This window comes from Lontra canadensis, unplaced genomic scaffold (assembly GCF_010015895.1).
Source record: "Lontra canadensis isolate GAN:19392208 unplaced genomic scaffold, GSC_riverotter_1.0 scaffold2, whole genome shotgun sequence".
Taxonomy (NCBI): Eukaryota; Metazoa; Chordata; class Mammalia; order Carnivora; family Mustelidae; genus Lontra; species Lontra canadensis.
The window spans coordinates 27,461,127-27,481,930 of NW_022630996.1; the positions used below are offsets into that span (position 1 = coordinate 27,461,127).

General features: G+C 40.0%; 1 protein-coding gene across 1 annotated transcript in view; it reads right to left on the bottom strand.

Annotated features, from left to right (window-relative positions):
• The window catches only part of MDFIC (MyoD family inhibitor domain containing), an 87,186-nt gene extending 71,401 nt beyond the window's left edge, over nt 1-15,785 (bottom strand). The window contains exons 1-2 of the mRNA XM_032871003.1: nt 15,665-15,785; nt 15,203-15,388 (exon numbers count right to left, since the gene is read on the bottom strand). Of these exons, the coding sequence (XP_032726894.1) occupies nt 15,203-15,287 (85 nt within the window). The 5' untranslated portion in view covers nt 15,288-15,388; nt 15,665-15,785. The remainder of the gene's footprint in view (nt 1-15,202; nt 15,389-15,664) is intronic.
• Nucleotides 15,786-20,804: the final 5,019 nt, after the last annotated feature.

The window sequence follows — 20,804 nt, forward strand, 5'->3', positions numbered from 1 at the left end:
AGGCCAAAGCAAGGCTCAGAAAAGGTCTTAAGTATAAAAATTAAGTCGACTTTTGCCAATTCTCCACGTCTATAAACGAAACTTCTGTGACCACTAGAGTGCTGTACAGCTTTCTCACATATGTATATTGTTTTATTAACATATCTGTAATACTTAATGGAATACCTATTCAGCAGCCTCATAAATGGTGCACAGTTCCATCTAACACTGAAGAAATGCACTGAGGCAGAGGAAGAATTAATTGATAGACAATTATAAGATGAGCACCACGATGTCCAGCCACAGAACCCACTTTACTACAACTTTCAATACCTTGGGTCAGCCACTCCTCACTAAGATGAACTACAGGCAGTTTCAAAGAGCAGATTTCTAGGATCAGTATAGGTTTATGGTGTTATTTCTGAACTGCCGAAGCAGGGCCACCGTCCTGGTTTAATCATTTTGGGTTCACAAAGGTTTGTAGTGGCTATTCATCTAGTATGTGGTCCCCAAAGACATGTCCCACACATCCCATAGGTAATCAAGTAACTTCATGATCCATGAGATCAGTCTGTATCTTTCTGCAAGAATTCTGTACGCTTATCCAAGCAGCACTCCTCGCTAACTTAACAATCTTTTCTTGAAAAGAGACCTTCATCCGCTCAATAATGCCGTTCTTTGCAGAGCTCCTTAACCATCAAGATGCACAGGTCCCAACCTCAGAGGTCCCAACTCAGGTGGTACAGGAGAAGTTCTGTCATCATCATAGATAGCCAGGTGTGAGGGAAACTGCTCTAAGTTCTTCTGTTCTACACAACTTAGAGAAAACTCGGGAGTGCCTATTTAACACTGAGACACAGACCTTGCTTTTTGCATCACCTCATCAAAGGATTCCAAGTAATCAGAAAATGCAAGTTGACCTCATCACCAATACAGAGGTATTCAGTTGTGTCTCCATGCTGGAACAACTATGAGAATATAAAACCTGAATCACAGTGAACACTCATCACTTCTACTAACAGATGACTACAGAAGCGTGTTTTAGAGACTAAAAGAAAAACTGAAGATACCTTAAAGATAACACTAGACCAGAAAATACCTGCCTACTTCTGGCAGCCACTTCCAAAAGGCTGGCTTCCCAAAGAATTCTAGTTACCCTGAATACCGAAGTACAGACGAATCTTTGGCTGGGGTGGTGGGGGGGAACCCCAACAACTACCAAAAACCTCAGCCCTGACCAAAAAAAAAATCCTCTGGCTGGGCAGACCCAGCATATACACAAAACAAGAAACTACAAAACTGAGAGTAATGAAAAATGAACTGGGTTATAATTCTGATTCAGAAACTGACCAGCTGTGTGGCTGGGGTGCATTTTCTTCAACCGGAAATGAGGGCATTGAGCTGGATGCTTGCAGAGGTCTTTTTTTTTTTACTCCAAATTCTGTAAATCTAACTCTGCAAAGGGGCTGAACAGCCAAAACTTCATTGTGAAGGGCACTCAGAATGTTGTGGAGGAAATTGGAAAAAAGCCTTCGTAAGGCATTAGATTTAAGTTAATTCTCCAAGAAAATAATAAGCATGAATTAAGCAAAAGAATCAGAGGAAAATAATAAGAATTCTAAGTGATCAATTTAAATACAATATGCCCTACATAGAAATGACTTTCTTACAGGATTAATACTCTTAACTTTCTGTTATTTTTCTAAAGAAAGGTATGGATGGTGAGAAGCAATCTCTCTCTAATCTCAATCATTCCCACTGACGAAGAAGGAGAAAGAACCAAGTAAACAGAATTTCCATTTAATTAAAAATTCTCTAATATTTTACTTAGTTGACATTATACAAATTTAAAACTTTGAGAGTAAGAATTTTACTTATCTGAGAGCTAGGGAATAACCTAGTTGAATGGTGATTAACAAAAGAAAACTCGAAGAGCATTAAAAATAAGCAAATTCGATAATATGTATGTACAACATTATGTTATGTTCTATGCACACAACAGCCACTCAGCTGGTATATGGTTGTTAAACAACTTTTTGAAAATGAAACAACACTTCCTTTTGTGGAAAGAGTAAATTAATGAATTTTTGCAATTATAGCATTAGCAATTTTCAAAGAAATTTGATATATAATATTCATTTGATCTTCAGAACCATCAACGATATTTTAAAGAACACATTAGCTCCATTTTACTGATGAGAATACAGAATGAGTCTCAGAGACAGATATGCAGTTGAAAATAGGATCAAAGTCAGAGCTAGAGAGCATTGTGCAGCTCAGCTCATTTCATACCACACCTAGTGCAGAAAGACCCACTGCAACACTTAGCCCTTCAAAATTCCAAAGAAACACATCCTACTCTCGGTCAGTTAGGTTCATTAGCAAGTTATTTTCAATATAAATTTGCTCCCGGGTAATTTATAACTAGTTCCAGTTCTGCCCATTGTCGGTAGAAATGGTAAAGGTAACCCTTCCTAAACAACAACACTTCCAACTACTGAAGAAAGATATTCTTTCCAGCAATCTGTCCTCAAGCAAATGTACAAACTCAATAGCTAAATGCTGTAAGCACGTAATAGTGAAAGAATCTAGTCATGCTGCATAAGGATGATTAGTTTGTCAAAGCTACTAATGAGCTTTTGAACATAAAGTTCTGTATGTGCCACGGGTTTCCAAGAAATGGAGACAATATTGTCATGTAAAAGTCCAGATGTATCTGATTCCTTCCTGACAAAGGAAAAGACTCTCATTAGTTTCTCTGGGACAGAAATACCATCTTTAAACCATAGTTTCCACTAGAAGTGGTTAGGAGCAGAGGATCTCAAATCAAAACCACTAAGCTATAGATCCTGGGAAAACTACTTTTGCCAAAACAGGACCAACAACAGTATCTATCCCATAAGGTGGATGTGGAAAGAAACGGAATCATGCCTGGGAAACAGAGTTTCTGGTACAGAATAAGGGCTCATCCATATTTGCTATTAGTATTTCATTAACTGTTAGGACAATAAGAATCTCTCTCTTTTTTTTTTTTTTAAAGATTTTATTTATTTGATAGAGAAAGATCACAAGTAGACAGAGAGGCAGGCAGAGAGAGAGGGGGAAGCAGGCTCCCTGCCAGGCAGAGAGCTCGGCACGGGTCTCGATCCCAGGATTCTGGGATCATGACCTGAGCCGAAGGCTGAGGCTTTAACCCATTTAGCCACCCAGGCGCCCCAATAAAAATCTTTTTAAAAAGCTACCATATGGGAGCTGTTGAGGGCAGTTATCTATTCAATAATCCCTATGTGAAAAACCATGTAAGAAATCTGTTTCTAGACTGAGTATAAGGAAAACTACTGTGGTCTCTGAGAAGCTATATTTTTTTTCCTTGATGTACAGTGAACATCAAATTTTTTAAAAATGCCTTCTTTTTGACCCAAATTTATATACAAAATTGAGTGACTCTGACCCTACAGTCTCTCTGTACATTTCGATTTCCTCCATGTTTTGATCTCCTAGATACCTGTATTTTCTATTATTATGTTTTAATCTTCTTTTAAAATGTACTATTATAAGCTGCCTTAAATATTCTGCTGAACTAGGCAGGGGTATATCTAAATGCACAAACCAACCATCAAATACATTTTCTACTTGTTATCCAGACTTTATTTGCTTACTTCATGAAAGACTAATATAAACAATGGTGCTTGGCAGAAATCTTAATAAAACCTCATAAAACTTAGTGTAAAATACACATATATTCATATAGAAAAGGAATATACATAGTTTTCTTTATACTTAAATTTGGGGGTTTCTGCATGTTAGGTCTCATCCAATTCAACCTAATATTTGGTAATAATCTATGACAGATCATTTATAATTTACATAAGATATATATTCTTACTGCTACGCAATCTATATTCACGCCTCCTTTTTCTGAAAACAAAATTGCTTTAAACAATTTTTACTCTTCCATTAAAATGCCCGTATTATTTCAGGTGATCTATGTGTGCTCCGGTTTATGAAACCTCAAGTAATCCAAGACTAAAATAACTGGGAAAAGTAAAAATATCTAGGTCTGTTTGTCCCAGAGGCTCAGAACAATGTGGAAATCTACAAATGCTTCCCAAATGTAACCTTTAAAAACCACAGATAAGGCAGATTTCAGGAAGACCTGAGGCTCTGGAATTTTACTTCTTTACTCATCAAACAAACACTAACAAACAAACAAACCCCTCAAGCCCAATGACATTCAAGAAGCACAGCAAAACCACCTGCTTTGCCTAATGCTCTCGAATGGATCAAAATCTCATTGTCCAAAAACAACAACAAACAACAACAACAACAACAACGAAAAGCATTTTTAACAGATGAATGAGCATATGCATAAAATTTCATAATTCTGTAAAGACAATAAATTATATAAGCACAGATCATTATGAAATTTACAGACATAAATGCCTAAATCAATTGAATTGATTCACTGTTACCAATATTTTGAAAAGTGAAGACTTCTGAGCAAAATCTAAAAGGCACTCCCTCAAAGCGTTTCTTATGCATTCAGAGGCTTAAGGTGCATTTACATGCAAGAGTGATACAAATGACACTGACTGGACTAGTTCACAGGGTGGGGGTAGGGAGAGCAGGTTATACACACAGCACAGTGGAAAACAATTCCGCAATCAGATCAACATACAACTGAATATGACTATGCAAAAGAAGAGGTACAAAATGCCGCTGTAGTTCTGGTAATATCTCAATCGGGGCTCTAAATAAACGGCAGAAGGAGCAGGGAGAGGTGAGGTGACAGCGAGCTCCTACTAGCAACCAGGACACATTACTTCAGTCACGTTTTATCTCCTCCCTTTGACATCTAAACTACAGTTCCCTGTCCTAAAGATATATTTTCAGGATGACCTACCCTGAGGCCTAGTGAACTCCCGCCTCTTCAAATAGATGTTCAATTGTGTTCTTTCAACCAAGTATACCAGGCTAACACCAAACACTCACCGGCTCATGGAATTTGGAGTTAGATGGGCTTTTAGAGGTCTCAACCCAACCGGATAACCTGAAGTCAGATGAATACTTATCACCATCAAATATTCCTGAGAACAACCCAAGAAGCGAAGGCAGGAACCGGGACACAGCTTCAGCACATCGCTCACCCAGTCTGGGACTGTTGTGACAATTCAAAGACTTTCTTCACAATTGGCTTAAAATCTACTTCCCTGTCTTTTTCACCAATTCATCGTATTTTGCTCTTTGCAATCTAAGACTAATCTTCCTTCCATGTGTCAGTCTCATCTTAGAAAATATCTCCTGCTCTTGTGTCTTTATCTTCTCTGTGCCAAACACCCTTAATTTCTTCAGTGGCTTTTCAGGGCCTTTTTTTAACTTCTGCCCACCTTTATGGACAGGACAGTCTTCTTCACCTTGTCTAGAAAGCTATTATGAAAGAGTTTTGTCTTACTGACTGCGAGAACACAGAGAAGCCATATCTACAGCAGTTCTCTTGCTTAGTAAATGACTAAGCCTATGACAAAAAGGAACTGAGGACTCTGACATCTTCCCCTTTTCTTAAAATGAGGTCACACACCCATCTTTAGTCTTTTCATGATCACTGTTTTAACTGCCACAATTCTAAAACTTTTCTGTTACCTCTCAGTTCTATCAGGTGGAGATGAACCCTTAACTTGGTACTGTTATGAGAATGAAGGCCAACGGAAATCAAAAGTGAACCAAAGGGGGTTAGTTCTTCTGCAAACGCTTTTTCACAGCTATGCTTTGAGTCCAATCCTGATATAGGTTAAGTGAGAGAGGATGGAGAAGAGCATTTCACAGAGCAGTGAAACCATAAATAAGATAATGATAAGAGAATCAGAGCTGGGGGCACCTGGGTGGCTCAGTGGGTTAAGCCTCTGCCTTCAGCTCAGGTCATGATCTCAGGGTCCTGGGATCGAGCCCTACATCGGGATCTCTGCTAGGCAGGGAGCCTGCTTCCCCCTCTCTCTCTGCCTGCCTCTCTGCCTACTTGTGATCACTCTCTCTCTGTCAAATAAATAAATAAAACCTTTAAAAAAAAAAAAAAAGAATCAGAGCTGTACTGGAATTTATTTTTTGGACTTCAGAATGATAGACAGAGATTATAGGTCATGGAATTTATCCTCTCTGGTACTTCTCCTAAAGGCCCAAACTAGAAGCCTCTCATAGAATTCATTAACCTGGCTTCTTTTCTTTGAGACACTGCCTTCTTTGGATTCTCCTGTAAGACAACCAACCCCTGCTGGCTCCATAATCTTTGTAATTTCATTAACTTCTACGAGGGACCATAATGACTAACTCTAGGAGACAAACTTCTAGATCCATTATTCTAGGCCTGTTCCCATGTCCTGACCTACAAATCTTAAGTTAACTCTACATCAGTACATCTTTAGCAACTCCAGCTCCACATTTCTTCAAAGTCATCACTTCTCGTCTGTCCTGTTTCTCCAACTGTAGTCCGTATCTTGGTTAATGGTATTCAGACTCATCTTTCAATTCTCTCTTTTCCCGGCCCCAACAAAATCAATTATGAGACTGAGCTACTTACAACTTCCCAATTTCTCTCAGATGCAGACTTTTTTTTTCCTGTGTCCACTACCAGTGCCACCAATCCTTATCTCCTCCAACCAGAAATACTTTCAACACAAAGACTGAATATGCTATGCCTCAGCTCAAGAAAAATTAAATTCATTTTGCATACTGATGAAAAATTGGTATAGTTATTTTCACGTTGTATACATCTTAATGTAAGCTCCTACACCTTCCCCATGCTCCGTAATTTCATCTCGCATTTTGGTGAGAAATAGAGTAATACCCCTCAGAAAATGCATGTTGCTTAAATGATGGAAAAACGAAGAACTGAGTAGGTCCACATTTCTAGAGCCCAAAAGATCAAGGGCTGATCCATGACGGAAAAGAGTAGGAGGACTATATCTTGAAGGGGAAGCCAGTTCCTTTGTACTCTGCCAGCTGCTTTCGGAGCGCCTGTCACCTACTCAACCACAAACTGCTTTATTTTTAGTGCTCAACTCTGCATAATCCAAACCATAGAGACCTACAAACTGCGAGTTCTTCAGAGGGGCTCACCAGCAGTCCAACCCAGCAAAACTGACTCGCTGCCATTCTGAGTTTCTCATTCAACCTCTGAATTTGTATGCTCCAGAACTACACCCGTCAGTTGGCAACTGGCCATCAACTCATCTGTCACACGGTTCTTGTTGGAATGTGCAACTGATATTTAGACAAGGAATTAAAATTTAATTTGGCACATTTATATCTCATCCTCTCTCTCTCGCCTACTTTATAAATTCCTTGTGGGCAAACGCTGCATGACACATTTTTAATCTTCACAGGGCTGTGTACATAGTAGGCACACAAAAAAATGTTTATTAACAGGGTTTCTCTTCAAACATGTCAATAATGAAATCTATGTGCTGGCATGAAAATTAACTTCAGACTTGACTCCTGAAACGACTAAAAAATTCAGGCATAAAAGCACATGCATATGAATCATCTCACTTCAGGTCACATGGGTGTGAATCCAAAAACAGAAGTGGACTGCAAGTAGAAACCACAAACGAAATTAATGTTAAAATAACTCTGTTCACAGCTCCTACTCAGTGAACCCTAACTGATTAAATTAGAATCTTTTACAATACAATTCGATTTCAAAAACAAAGTTAAAAGCTTTCCTTCTTCAGAATACGTGTGCTGACGTGAAAAGAAGATACGAAAAGTTTAACTTTGGGAAAGGAGGAGAGGAGGGAAGGGAAAAAGAGACAGAGCCACAAAGATAAAGAAAAGCGAAGCATCCAAAAAACTGGTGCACAAACACATGTAAGATTAGGTCAGCAGGAAGGATTGAAGCATCCTTCACCTGCTCCACTGACTCACCAACATTCAACTAGCCAAACATCCAGAATGTAGCCAGTGCAGAATCTGTCTTCCCTTAACAAAAACTGATTATAAAGACCTTTAGAAATAGAAACATAAAAATCACATCCCTTGCCTTTACATACAGTAGAATAATTACATTATCTCAGAAAGACAATTTGGTTGAATTGTTATCCTCTGTTGTTGCTTATTGTATCTTTCTAATTTTCCATTTGTAAATGGCTTAACTTTAGATTGTGTCGATTTACGCTTCCTTATTTTCCCCAAATCTTTTATTATTATAAAAATATAATGCTGGTAAAATAATTGCACACAGCTATTAGAACTTTCCATGAAATCACCTCAACAAGATCCAGGAAATAAGGTTCAAAGAAACAGGAAAGACTCTTACACACCCAAAAATTCCAATTTCCCCACTAGCTCTATAAAGGTCATTCAATTTATTTATATATATATATATGTATATACACATATATATGTATATTTTTATATGTATTATATTTACTATTTGTATATTTATTTATATTTTATATGTATATATTTTATTTACACACACACACACACACACACATATATATATATATATATTTTTTTTTTTAATAAAAAATCCTTGTATGTTAACTGACCAAACAAGGCCAACAGATACAGTTCTTGCTGCCCTGAAACCTTTGCCTGCCAGTTGCACTTCTGGTCTCTCTGCCTCCCCATACACCCTAGAACACAAGATTAGTTAGAAGAAACACACTCTTCCCACACATGTATAATCTTCCTCCCTTGTCCCCCACTGCTTCCACCCTGCCAACCTCCAACCCTTTGCTAATTCCAAAAATACATTCTATCAGCTTCTATTCTCAAGCTCCTTCCTGCTCCTTGCTGAGAAAGGCAATCAACCATGCTGACCTTGTCCACTAAAAATTCATGCCATTCATTCTTAGTTAAGCCCTCAGTGTTACTGAGCAGACTTTTGTTTGCCCCAGATCGAATCCCTCTTGAATACTTCATTCTTTGAAATCTTTTCCACTCATCTCAAATTTCTCAGCTCATCCTAAAACCACCCCCCAGTCTTGCTCCCAGGAAATGTTACCATCTACTTTTCTGAGAAGATCGAGGCCTCCCAGGATCTCTTTTTCCTATCAAACTTTCTCTAGATTATCATTCATCATTTTCTCCCATACCCATCTGAAAAGGGAATATTCTCTACTTTCCTAAGACTGGTCTCTGTCCCATTCGGTCCCAGAATTTTACTCTTTCAATTACACACACCCATCACACCATCACTATGCTCCATATACTTTCATCTTCAATCTCTCTATCCTCTAAATTTCTTTCCATTAGCATGTGATGAGCATGCTCCAAATCTACCCATCCAACAGAAACCTTCTATACACCGTACTTCTCCCTTACCAGACTGCAATTTTGTTCATCTTCCACGACCACTAAACCTCTAATGTTTCTATGACCACTCCTTATGGTCTTTCTGCATTCTTTTCCTTCTCCTCCGTAAGAGTGCCCGTACCTCCACGTCTGCCCCTCAGTCCTCTCTCTCATTCTTGTGCCCATCCATCAGCTACCTGGTGGTGAACTTTTAGCCTAGGGGCCTGACCCTCACCATTCTCCTAGGTACAAGTTCCACTTTTCCATGGTTTATTGGCTCTCGTGTCAAGGGATAAGTTCTAGGAACCAACGGGATCAAAAGATGACTCAACAGCTCCTCCTATGTTGCCACTCAGGCCAAAATGGCAAACCTGTGGACTACCTTAATTTTTTACCTTTCCAGCATCTCCCATATTAAATATGTTGCCCAATTCTATCAATTGAATTCAACAAAATTTGGACACTGTGCTTTAGGAGTCACAGATGATGAGTAAAAATAAAAAGACTTCCAGGGGCTCTCACATCTAGGTAGAACTCTATCCTACTTTTGCTATAGTTCTTCAACTAATTTTCTCAATTCTACTCCTACTGGTGCTGCCCTGTGTCCTCTTTTGTCAGGTGACAATAATAGCTTCCTGGATAATCACTACCTTCACTCTTGCCCCTCCCACCAACACCATCCTTTGTACTGCCACCAGATTTATTTTCCTAAAAATACCACCTTGGTCCTGTCCTTCCCTTTCTCAAGAACTTTTAAAGGTTCACCACTGTTCACAGTAAAGGATATTCAAACACTTCCATGGAGAATTAGGGCCATCCTCAAAATCACCTCAGTTTATCTTCTCAACCTTATTTCACTCTTGCTTTCTTCCTACAATCCGTACAATGGGTTTAGCAAAGTACTTAGCATTCTGTAGTAATTTCCTCCAAGCTCTCCTTCCCACCATCCATCTCACAGAGCTGAGTCCTGCGATCATGGTTCTTCATCCAGCTCAAGTCAAGTTTCCCTTGAGGTTTTTCCAAATGCCCCAGCTAGAGATACTTTCTCACTTCCATGTTCTGCCTTCACACTTCCTTCATACATGTTATAGCACCTATCAGTCTACCTTGCATGATAGTTATGTGTGAATGTATGTATTTCCCCATCGTTCTGTGAGACCCTGATTTCATTTAGTCTATTTCTCTCTGTACTTGTCATATAACAAGGTTCAATTGATCACTGTTTCTACAAGACAGGATCACTGAGATTCCAAAACTCCAGCTCACAAAGGAACACAACTAACGCAAATTATGCAATCTTTGCCTCATTATTCCATAATCCTGGGATCTCCAAAGAGAAGTGTAGGGCGGCAGGACAAGAATATCTGCTGAAATGGTGGAAGACAGTATAAAAATATCTGTTTCACTTATTTTTATCTCATCTGCCTACAACTCTTATTTATGTTTTCTTTTCTAATTTCACACACAATACATTTGTATGGTGGTAAACAAAATTTAAGAAAATTCTTTGAAGATGAATACTCAGCACTATTTTTATTAATTGGGTAGGTAATAAAAATGCTGAAGACCAGTAATACAGAGTGATAGCACTGAAAATTTGGAACTTGAAAAAGAGACTTTCTAAAAGCTTTCTGAATTCTTTCTACTAAAAAAAAAAAAAGAGAGAGAGACTTACTAGAAATCTATGATAACTTGTCTTTCTACAGATAAAAGACTCTAAAACAATGATTTCCAACCAGAAATAAAGAGCACATGGAGCCTGTTAAAAGTGAAGATTCCTGAGCCTTCCACCTAGAAATGGACACTTTAAGTCTAGAGGGGGACCAAAAATGTCAGTTGCCTTGAGAGATCAGGATAGCATCTCAACACTACTGACATTCCAAGGCCAGATAATTCTTTGTTGTAAGGGGCTGTTCTGTGCTGTGCATTCTAAGATATTTTGCATTAACCCTCGCTTCTACCCACTAGATCCCAGGAGGACCCACTCCACTCCCTGCATGTCTACTAAACAGGCCTCCAGATGTTGCCAAATATCTCTTGGAAACACGGTCATCAGCGACTGGAACCAGAGACAGAAGCTATCCAAAGATGACACACACTGAGAAATGCCATCCTTAACCAGAAGGATAAAACAATATGATACAAATAGAAGAATATGGGTATTACAAGCATACACTGCATAAAATGAAATAAACAGGCTTCTCATAAAGGAAATCTGATTAGCCACTATAAACTCCTGACAACTCAGCTAATCTTCTAAGTCAAAGCTCTTCTTATGTAATTTCAACTCAAAGATTTTCTCCCTAGCTTCTATTTTAAATTATTTTTAATTAACTTCACTGGCATTTTGCATCCTGCTATGAAAAGTCTGCCTAATAGTCTCAGAGGACTCTCCCAAGAGAAAAGAGTGCATTAAATCACACATTATCACATTAAAGTATATTCCAGCACTCACAGTCCAACAGTCTAAGTCTTGGCAAATGCAATAGGGCGTGTGGGGGGTGGGGGCGTGATGCAGGGACTGGAACAGGCTCAAGTGATTCACAGTATCCAAAGCCTATTATCTTTAATTCATCCAGCCGTAGGAAACAGTTGTATTGATTCTCTCCTTCAACCACATTTATCACAATGACATATATTCCACAATTTGTGGTTCTACCCTGATTTCTACTGACTGCATAAGACCTTGGCCAAGTCACTTAAATTCTTTGGGCAACCTTTCTAAAAAGTGAGCAAGTTGGACAAAATTATTTCTAAAAACCCTTCTGGTTACAAGTCCCAAATGTATGGGTGAAGTACTTAATTAAAAAGCTCTTTCCGCTGTATGGATTCTAGTAACTACTGCACCAAAAGGTAAGTACTTATATTTTCTATGTTGGTAACACAATGAATTTTAAAATGTCTAATCCTAAAAAGAAAAAAAAAATGACAATTTGATGAACCACATACACAACATCCATATCTTTTAAATTTAAATTCAATTAATTAACATACAACGTATTAGGATCCACTCTCTCTTAAAACGATATTACATTTTACTCATCCTTCACCTACTAAGGTGAAGAATGATATACGACGAATACGATTTACATATTACTCATCCTTCACCTACTAAGACATTTATACAGGTTCTCTGCATAATTATAAATATATGTTTATGTGCTATTTTCTGTAACAGAGATAACAGATCAGTTTCCTAGAGGCCATTTCCAGCTTGAAAGTGTAGTTGTTTGTTGGCCTGGACAAAGATTGTATTTAATCAATAGCCAACTTTTAAACAGGGAGAGATGATACATAAAAACCTGTATTTCCAGTGTCTCTTGAAATACTGGAAGATATTAGCCCAAATGGCAACAATGAGCTGGAGCCTCCTGGCCCATGAGCCATCCTATGGCCCACAATCCCTGCTGCTCCCTCTCTTCTGACATCCACCCTGGTCCTGGTTCCCTCTCACAGCCTGGAGCATATGAGCTTAGATCCTTGCTCTGTAACAATTTTCAAAATACACAGAAAATACTTTTAATGCTTTCAAAGTAATAGAATTTTCCTTCCAGAATCACAGGAAAAGAGTAGAAATTTTGAAGAAAGAGAACTATGCTTTTAATAAGAAAAACCTTCCTAACTCTGAATGCTAATGAGTAAAATGAGCTACACTTTGGGGTCTAACTAACCACCTGAAAGAATGGAGAAAGAAATGCTAGAGTTGATGGTGAGTTCACTATAGATCCCCTAAAATGTCTTGTAACTTGAACATTATAGGTGCTCAGTTAGCAGTATGGATAGCTCTTCATAATCCAGTAATAAATGTATAGGTTTTATGTCGTCATCTATGTACCTTTGTTTACAAGTTAAGACTTGACCTTCTATGTCCCGCTCATGAAAAGGTATTTTCTGCTAATTTTCTTACAACACTCCATTCTTCTCACTGATTTCAATATATAAAAATTTTAAATTAAGTTTCCATTAACTAAGCACCCACAACTTACCAGAGAATCATTAAATTGTTCTTCTGAAAGGATGATAAAAGAATCCAAGGACAGAAGGAAGAGGATAAAACAACTCAAGCAAGAGCTTGAGAGTTAAGTGCTCTGTGAGCAAAGCTGCTCTCTTCACTAATGTCTTTACCAGTAAAACCAACCTAACCATGGAAGGCAGCATCTTGAAGCTCTTATTCTACCTACTGGCTCAATTTTTTTTTTCTTTCAATACACTTTATGAAATCTGCTTGTTTGAGACACAGTATTATAACAAGATTCTGAGAATTCTTTTTTTAAAAGATCAACTTTGTATTATAGTTACAATTAAATTGATGCCTATTTAAAGGATGTTGTGAGTCAAAGATAAACTAGTAAAAAAGCACCATATAACTATGTTGTGAAGGATAAGCCAATTTTCAGGTACAATATAGTCCAAGAGTTTCTACACTGACAATGTAGGTGTTGTATGCAGTCAGTTGCACCTCAGACCATTCTAGATGACCACTTCTTAATGCCAGATCCTGGGGTATTCTACAGCATTGCATTTGCACAGGTATATTTAGTACCACTGCAAGTTCTGACTCAGAAGATGCATTATTAAACTTGGACACTGTAGATATCACTATGTAAAATCAATTGTTTTTGGAGTACATCTGATGTGGATTTTGACATAAGCATCGTTTAACAAGAGTGATTAACAGCTCAAGTGTGAACATAAACATCAATGAGTCGATAAGACTATGAAGGGCATGCCCAACAGGAAAATGACTATGTTGGCAATACAGAGTGAAGAACGTGGGCTGCTTCTGGGAAAATATGTTGATCATTCTAGCTCTCTGATTCGTTCTATTTGTTCTTCAGAAAAAAATGACTCACTGTTTAGAAGCAAAAGGCAATGATAAACATAATTCAATTTTAACAGCCCTGAATGCCAGAACATTCTAATTTAGTCATGGATGTTTTCTGCAAAACCTTTTCTGAGTTCAACATTAACTACTTCTTTTCCATTTCTGCTGCCTTAACAAACACAAATGCCATCACAAAAACAAAATCCCAAGAAGCTCACTACATTATGGTCAAAGGAAAAGAAAAGCTATCAGATATGCTTAAAATCAAGAGTATAAAGTAGGTTTCTGAGATCTGGAACATTTAGCTTATATCAATATCAGAACTTTTTGAATCAGAGCCACGCTTAGAGGAAAATGCATCTGAAGAGTAAGGTCCTTGTTCACTGCCGCCATCGAAGACCTGAAGTAGGTTACCTTCAAGAGAAAAAAGATACTGCCTGACTTGTTTATAAGCTTCTTAGGGAAGTTTCCCAGAAACAAGATTAGTTTCTCTATAGGTTGCCTGTGTTACACTTTGGAAGAACACAAAGGAGCTAATTAATTCTTGGAAAGTGTTTCTTTTAAAGCATGTTTATTTCAAAACAATTGAAACATCTGTGAGAGTCATTCCCAAGCAGTGGGTCACAGAAACCTGGATCATCCACGGAGTCACAGGGTGGCCCACAAGAAACAGAAGGATGAACAGAGAGCGCATACTTGGTCAGAGAGCAGCAGTGTACACCGGGAGCTGATGCAGACACTAGAACCCAAGCGAAGCAGGGGAGGGAGGGATCCCACATATTTGAGTCTTAGGCCCCAAAATGCATATGCTTAAGAAAGACCAGTCATGTCATCCCCATCCCCCCCCCCCCCCCCCCCCGCAACCAAAGGAAGGGGGAGTGGAAGGACCAGCGGATCCCGCCCTCTTATCCGGTTGTTGATCTGGGGCAGGAGTCCTGGAGAACTTGTTTGAGTAACAGTAACTGTGCAAAAGTTCACAACTACGAGGTGAGAATCCGTCCTCCCTGCACCAACCTCCACCCCTCCGCCCCCATCAGTAAACGTGGGAACAAATTTTTAAAATGCGACAATGACAAAGCGTCTTGCAACTTGCAAGCAGGCACTCACCCTGGGCTGGGGCGCCCAGCCTGCCGCAGCCCGCCTCGGCCCCGCGCTGGGGCCCGGGAGCGAGGGCTTCACCCGCGCCGGACATGGGCCGCTCCACGGAGCCCGCGCCGCGCTGCCGCCTAGCTCTCCGCCCCGGGGGGCGGACCGAAGGGCTCTTAGGTGTTGGGTGCAGAGGACTGACTGCTTCTGGCGGAAAAAAAAAAAAAAAAAGTGTTTTTAGAGACCAGCACACCACCCTTACGGGACATTCCCTCCCCCTCCGCTTCCCTCCCCCAAACCCCACCCCGGAGAAGTTTTGATTTGAAACCCGGGAGGAAAACTGCTACCCCGCGCGTTGACAGTGGGGGTGGGAGGGGGGAGGGAGGCGCTGAAGGCGGGCGGGGAAGGGAGACTGGATTTGGAAGCTTGGGGAAGGGGACCAAACCCCTCCTCCTCCTCCTGGCGGGGCCGACGACCACCTACCTCAGCATCCCCCCAACTCTCTCAAAGCCCCTTCTTCCTCCTCCTCTTCCGCCCGGAAAGTTAGCAAAGCTCTGGCAGCGGCGGCATCTTGCCCCAGCGGCCTGGCAGCGCTGGCGGCCGCCCCGGCGCGTCCCTCCCCGCCTCCCTCAGGCTCAGACCAGACACTGCAGTGGCGGCAAGTGCGCCAGCGGCCGTTCCTCCGACTCCGAGCTCTCCGCCCCCTCTTTCCAGCCAGCTCAGTCCGGCCCGTTCCCCTCGGAGGGGGACTGTTCCCCTTCTGCCTCTCTTTTCCCCGTCCAACCCCCTCCACTCCTGAAACACTTTTCCTCTGTTGCTCTTTTTCATCATATCCGGATCAGGCGGCCTCGAACTCTTGGCGGGTGGCCCGAGCCCGGGGGGCGGTACAATGTGGGCTCCCTCTCGCCCAAGCCCTCTGGGTCAGAAGGCCAAAGCCTGAATGGGCTGGCTCAGAGCAAGGGGTTCTTCTAAGGGCTGGGAGAAAGGAGAGAGTTGGCTGGTCCCTGGCTGCCCTGGCATCTTCCTGGCCATACTCACCCCAATCCCTCTCTCCCAGCCTTTCTTCCCAATCCTGTCCCAGACCTACTGAGGCTCTGGGAACTATCTGAATGAAGGAGAAACCTTTAGGGTGGAAATGCAAAACCAAAAAGAGTACAAATATTTATCGAACTTTACAGGTGGGATAGCAGAAGTGTGGTTTTGAAAGTGTGCCCCTTAGTAGAGTGTTTAAATTCTTACTCTGTGCCTCTTAAATTACCTTTATTCTCTTTTTCAAGCCTTGATACTAGTCAAACAGGATCCTAGTTCCATAAAACCAGTTGCACGTGCTTGAAGCTGGGAAAGGCATCCAGGCTCACAAGACTGACGCCACAGAGGACACTGCAGCCCAGGGCCCCAAGCCAGGACTACAACACCCTGAATGGCTTCTGTGGTGAGATAAACTTGTGGTCGGAAGTCAAAAGCCAAGGAACTCTCAGACGTTCTGATTGTAGCTTAATCTGACGAGCCTAGAATAACAAGTACAAAGTAATTTGCAGATATAAAGTATTTTAATAATACATTCACATAACCTGTGCTCTTTTTTTCATTCATGGTAAATGAAATGCAGAATTCATTTGTAAAAAGGTAGAACAAACTCATTCTTCAAATCTCTAGGACAAGAGAGGAATCACAGCCATGTTACCAAAAAATGGAAGAAAATGTGCACTGGATAGATCTTTCTAGGTATATCATTCATAATATCTCAAGAATCTCATTTCTTCAAAAAAACCAACTGGAATTGAGGGTTTGCTCCTTGGTTTAGGAATCAGGGGGCCTTGGTATTAGTACTCAACTAATTGAGAAGATCTGTTTCTTTAGAGTCAGTGCAACCAAACTTTCAATTAAACCTGAAAAACACAGTCTTTCAAGTTTCTGATGACAGTTATTCAGACTATGCTCACCAAAAAACAAATGACATTTTCTCTGACTTAGGACTAACACATTTTTTTTTCTTCTATCTTTAGTGTAGAGGTTTCAGATATGGTGTGCATAGAAGTGCCTTAAGTTTCCTGAAAACTTGTACAGGGGCCTGGACTCTGGAATCTACTTGACGGAAGCAGATCAGTTCTGAGGATCACTGCATTACCACTCAAGAATGAACATTTACAAAGCATCACTATATAGTGCACAGTTAGCTGCAATCAAAGAAACAGGAAGAAGGTAACCACTCTGAAAGATTCTGTTTTAGCCCTTTCTTACTATTTCCTTTGCTTTTTTTTTTTTTTTTTTTTCTGATCCCCTCACAAAGATGGTAAAGTCCATGAATATCAAGAAGTTATACCACTCTTCTGGAAAGTCACAGTCAGTGATAAGTATGTGGTAATTTTGCAGAGTACTTAGTGTTGCACACATGTGAGTCAATCCTTGAATTTAAATGTCTTCTTAATGGGAAAGAAATAAAATTCAAATAAAAATATTAGGAATAAATGAGAGGCTATGTTGTACAATCACCTTGATGGTCAAATGCTGTATCTTGTTCAGCTGTGTGACTTTGGGCATCTTAGTCAAACTCTCTCTCTGCTTTGGTTGGCGCATAAAATAAGGATGGTAAGAGAAACTCTTTACAGAGTCCCAGAAGGGCTGGTGGGATAATTATTAAAATAATTATAAAATAATTAAAATAGAAATTAAAACTATAAAAAGATAATTCTCATATAGCATTTGGAAGAATGTCAGATAGGAGGACAGGTGCTCAAAAGCGTTAACTGTTATTACACAGCAGAAGCATTTCGACGGGTTACACGGAGCATGGCATGACGGCAAGATCACAACGGCCACATCAACATACCACGTAACCATGCATGCACTTTACACAAACTTTCTCAATGAATTTTTATATTGGCTCTACCACTAACTTGCCAGGATTTCATTGCTAAAATTTAGAACTCAGACCTATCTGACTATAAAGCAGATTATCTCAATTGTTTAGGCAGATACGAGTCTTCCCTCTGGAAGGTATAAATGTGGCATCCGATAGACCAGAATTTAAGTGTGGGCTCTTAAGTGTTCCCCAAGCTTCCCAATTACCCCATCCCTTGCTGTATTTGTTCAGTTTGACTAATCACCTAGCCTGGTTCCTGATGAGCAGCACTCCACGCCCTCATTCTCTCATATGATAAGTGGGACCACTGCCCATGGAGTTCACAGCCTAGAAGAAGTATGGTTACACAATCCCTTAACAACAGATTTGCTAAGAAGCACGGCAAGGGAAGTTTTGGCTGCTAGGATAGTAACCTAGCAGGGAGATACAGTCTGGTCAAGAGAAAGTTCCTGGAAAAAATTATGTCTCTGCTGAGACCAGAAGGAGAAAGTGAAAAGAAGAGAAACAGACTGCCCCAGGTAGAAGGAGCCATGAGGGTGGCAGACCAGAGAGTGGAGGACAGCCAAGCATCTGTGGTGAACTGACAACAGTCAATGTAAGTCCAATGGCACTGAGACTAGAGTTCAGGAGTCCAATAAGGAGTCAAGGGAGGATGCTGGCAGTGAAACCAAATAGAGATATAAGGTAGGGAGTTAGAGGAATCAAAGGTGACTTCCAGTTTTCTGAATCTAGGTGGAAAGTGGCAATACCACCCACAGAGATCGAAATATCTAGAAAAAACAGGTTTGGGAAAATCTGCTGAATTAATCATGCAAATCATGTGGTGTCTGAGAGCTAGAGAGCTAGCAAGAGAATTAGCAAGAGAGCTAACTGGAAGCATCCAGAAGGTTGCTGAATAGGAGCTGGGAATATAAGCACATAGATGGTACTTCACTGGCTAGAAATTATGAGTGCCCAAGATGAACATGTCATGTAAGCACAGAAGGCCTAAGACGCAGCTATGCCCTGATACTCAATACAAGTGTGTTCTCACTGGCCTCTCTCCCTTTCTCTACAGGCTTCCCAAGGTCATCATACTGTTCTCTCTCTAGCTTGAGAATCACCATTATTTAGTTACTACTGATTAGTGTACACCCACCCTCCCAGATGCCCATGGGTATCATCACATCATCATCTTCGTTCAATCAGGTTTTGCCACACCTCATACTATAATGACCTGGATGGGTGGAAGCTATGCTGGGTCGGGCCTCCCATTATAATTAAGTGCTCTAGTCCTGGCTCAAAGCCCTCTACCTTTAAAATCCCAATGTGTATTGCAACCATTTCTGCTTGGTGATATACACACCAGTGATAGAATATGTGAACACATTGTCAAAGAAGTCAGACATGACCTAAGCAGATAAAATGAACTAATCAAATGAGTTTATAAAGCATCCTTATGGACTAGTTAACCTTCACCATTTGTTCAACATTCAAACATTTATTGTGCACCTACTATATGCTACATTGCCACAGGTTAGGCTTGGTTGCTAAAAATTTTTATTTGAGGTCTTGAAAAGCAGCTAAATTAGTTTTCAGTTGGGCAGAGGCTGATTGGCATAGCTCAAGTCAGAGTAACTACCCTCACATAGTAAGCTTAACCAGAGTTCTGCAAGCAGGATAGGTCATTGTGTGTGGATCCCAGGGGGTGCACAAGACAAGTCTCTGGAATGTGAAAGAATAATGAGAAAATATTTTAATTTGAGCATTTATATTTTTCTCTTGTTATTTGTAATTTCTATTTCTGAGTATGTGTTATAGTGCATATAAAACATTAGTAAAAAAGCACTTGCATGTCATTTATAAATATACGTTAGAGGTTCATACTAAAAAATATTCTATGATTTGTTTTGTGGGGGGAAAAAAGGCTTATATACTTTAATCATTTAAAGTCAGTCATTCCCAGATTGTACCAAGGTCTTTGGTAGTTTTTCTAGAAAAGATATATACCTAACTCATTCGTGTGGAAGTGTGACTTTAGCAAACCCAAAACCCAGAGACATAGCAACCAGGAAATCACCCTAAGACTCTAAATACCAAAAATAACCTTCATGACCTTCACATCATGCCAACACAATGGCCATCAATTTTCTCAAATCCTACTCATTTTTTTGTGTGTGAACACAGACCTCTAAACAAACTTTATTTTCTATTGTCTTAGCTGACAAAAAATTCAGGGCACAGGGGCTTTGAGAAAAAGACATTAGCTAAGGGAGCTATTAGGTCAGAAAAAATGACAGCAGAAGAAATGGTAGATGACAGACAGGGAAGATAGAGGAAAATAAACACGTCATACTGGTGCCTTTGTGAATTCAGCCCAGTGAAAGTGAATGTTTCTAACGAGGGTCTAGGTCATTAAGGAAGATTCCGTTAAATTAGTACTGCATTCTGTTTCTTATGGAAGCAGGTTAGTATTTTTATATTTCAGGAAAAATTTCACCAAAAAATGTTCACATAGAAAATTTGTTGCTACTTGAAAGAGTATCTTTCACAGAATTACATTTTTATAGCTGCAAGGGAAATGAGTAACCATGATTCTAGGCCAATTTGTTTTAACTGTATTTCTCCACCTCCTAGTGCTTTCTCGAAGAGAAGAGGTCAAGTGGACAGGTTTCTGGAATCCCATTCTTACTTCAAATAGAGTGCTTTCCTCTTTTTCTCCATAACACATCAGTCCTTCCCTTAAAATTTTTTAAGTGAGAAAACCCATCCATCTACTTT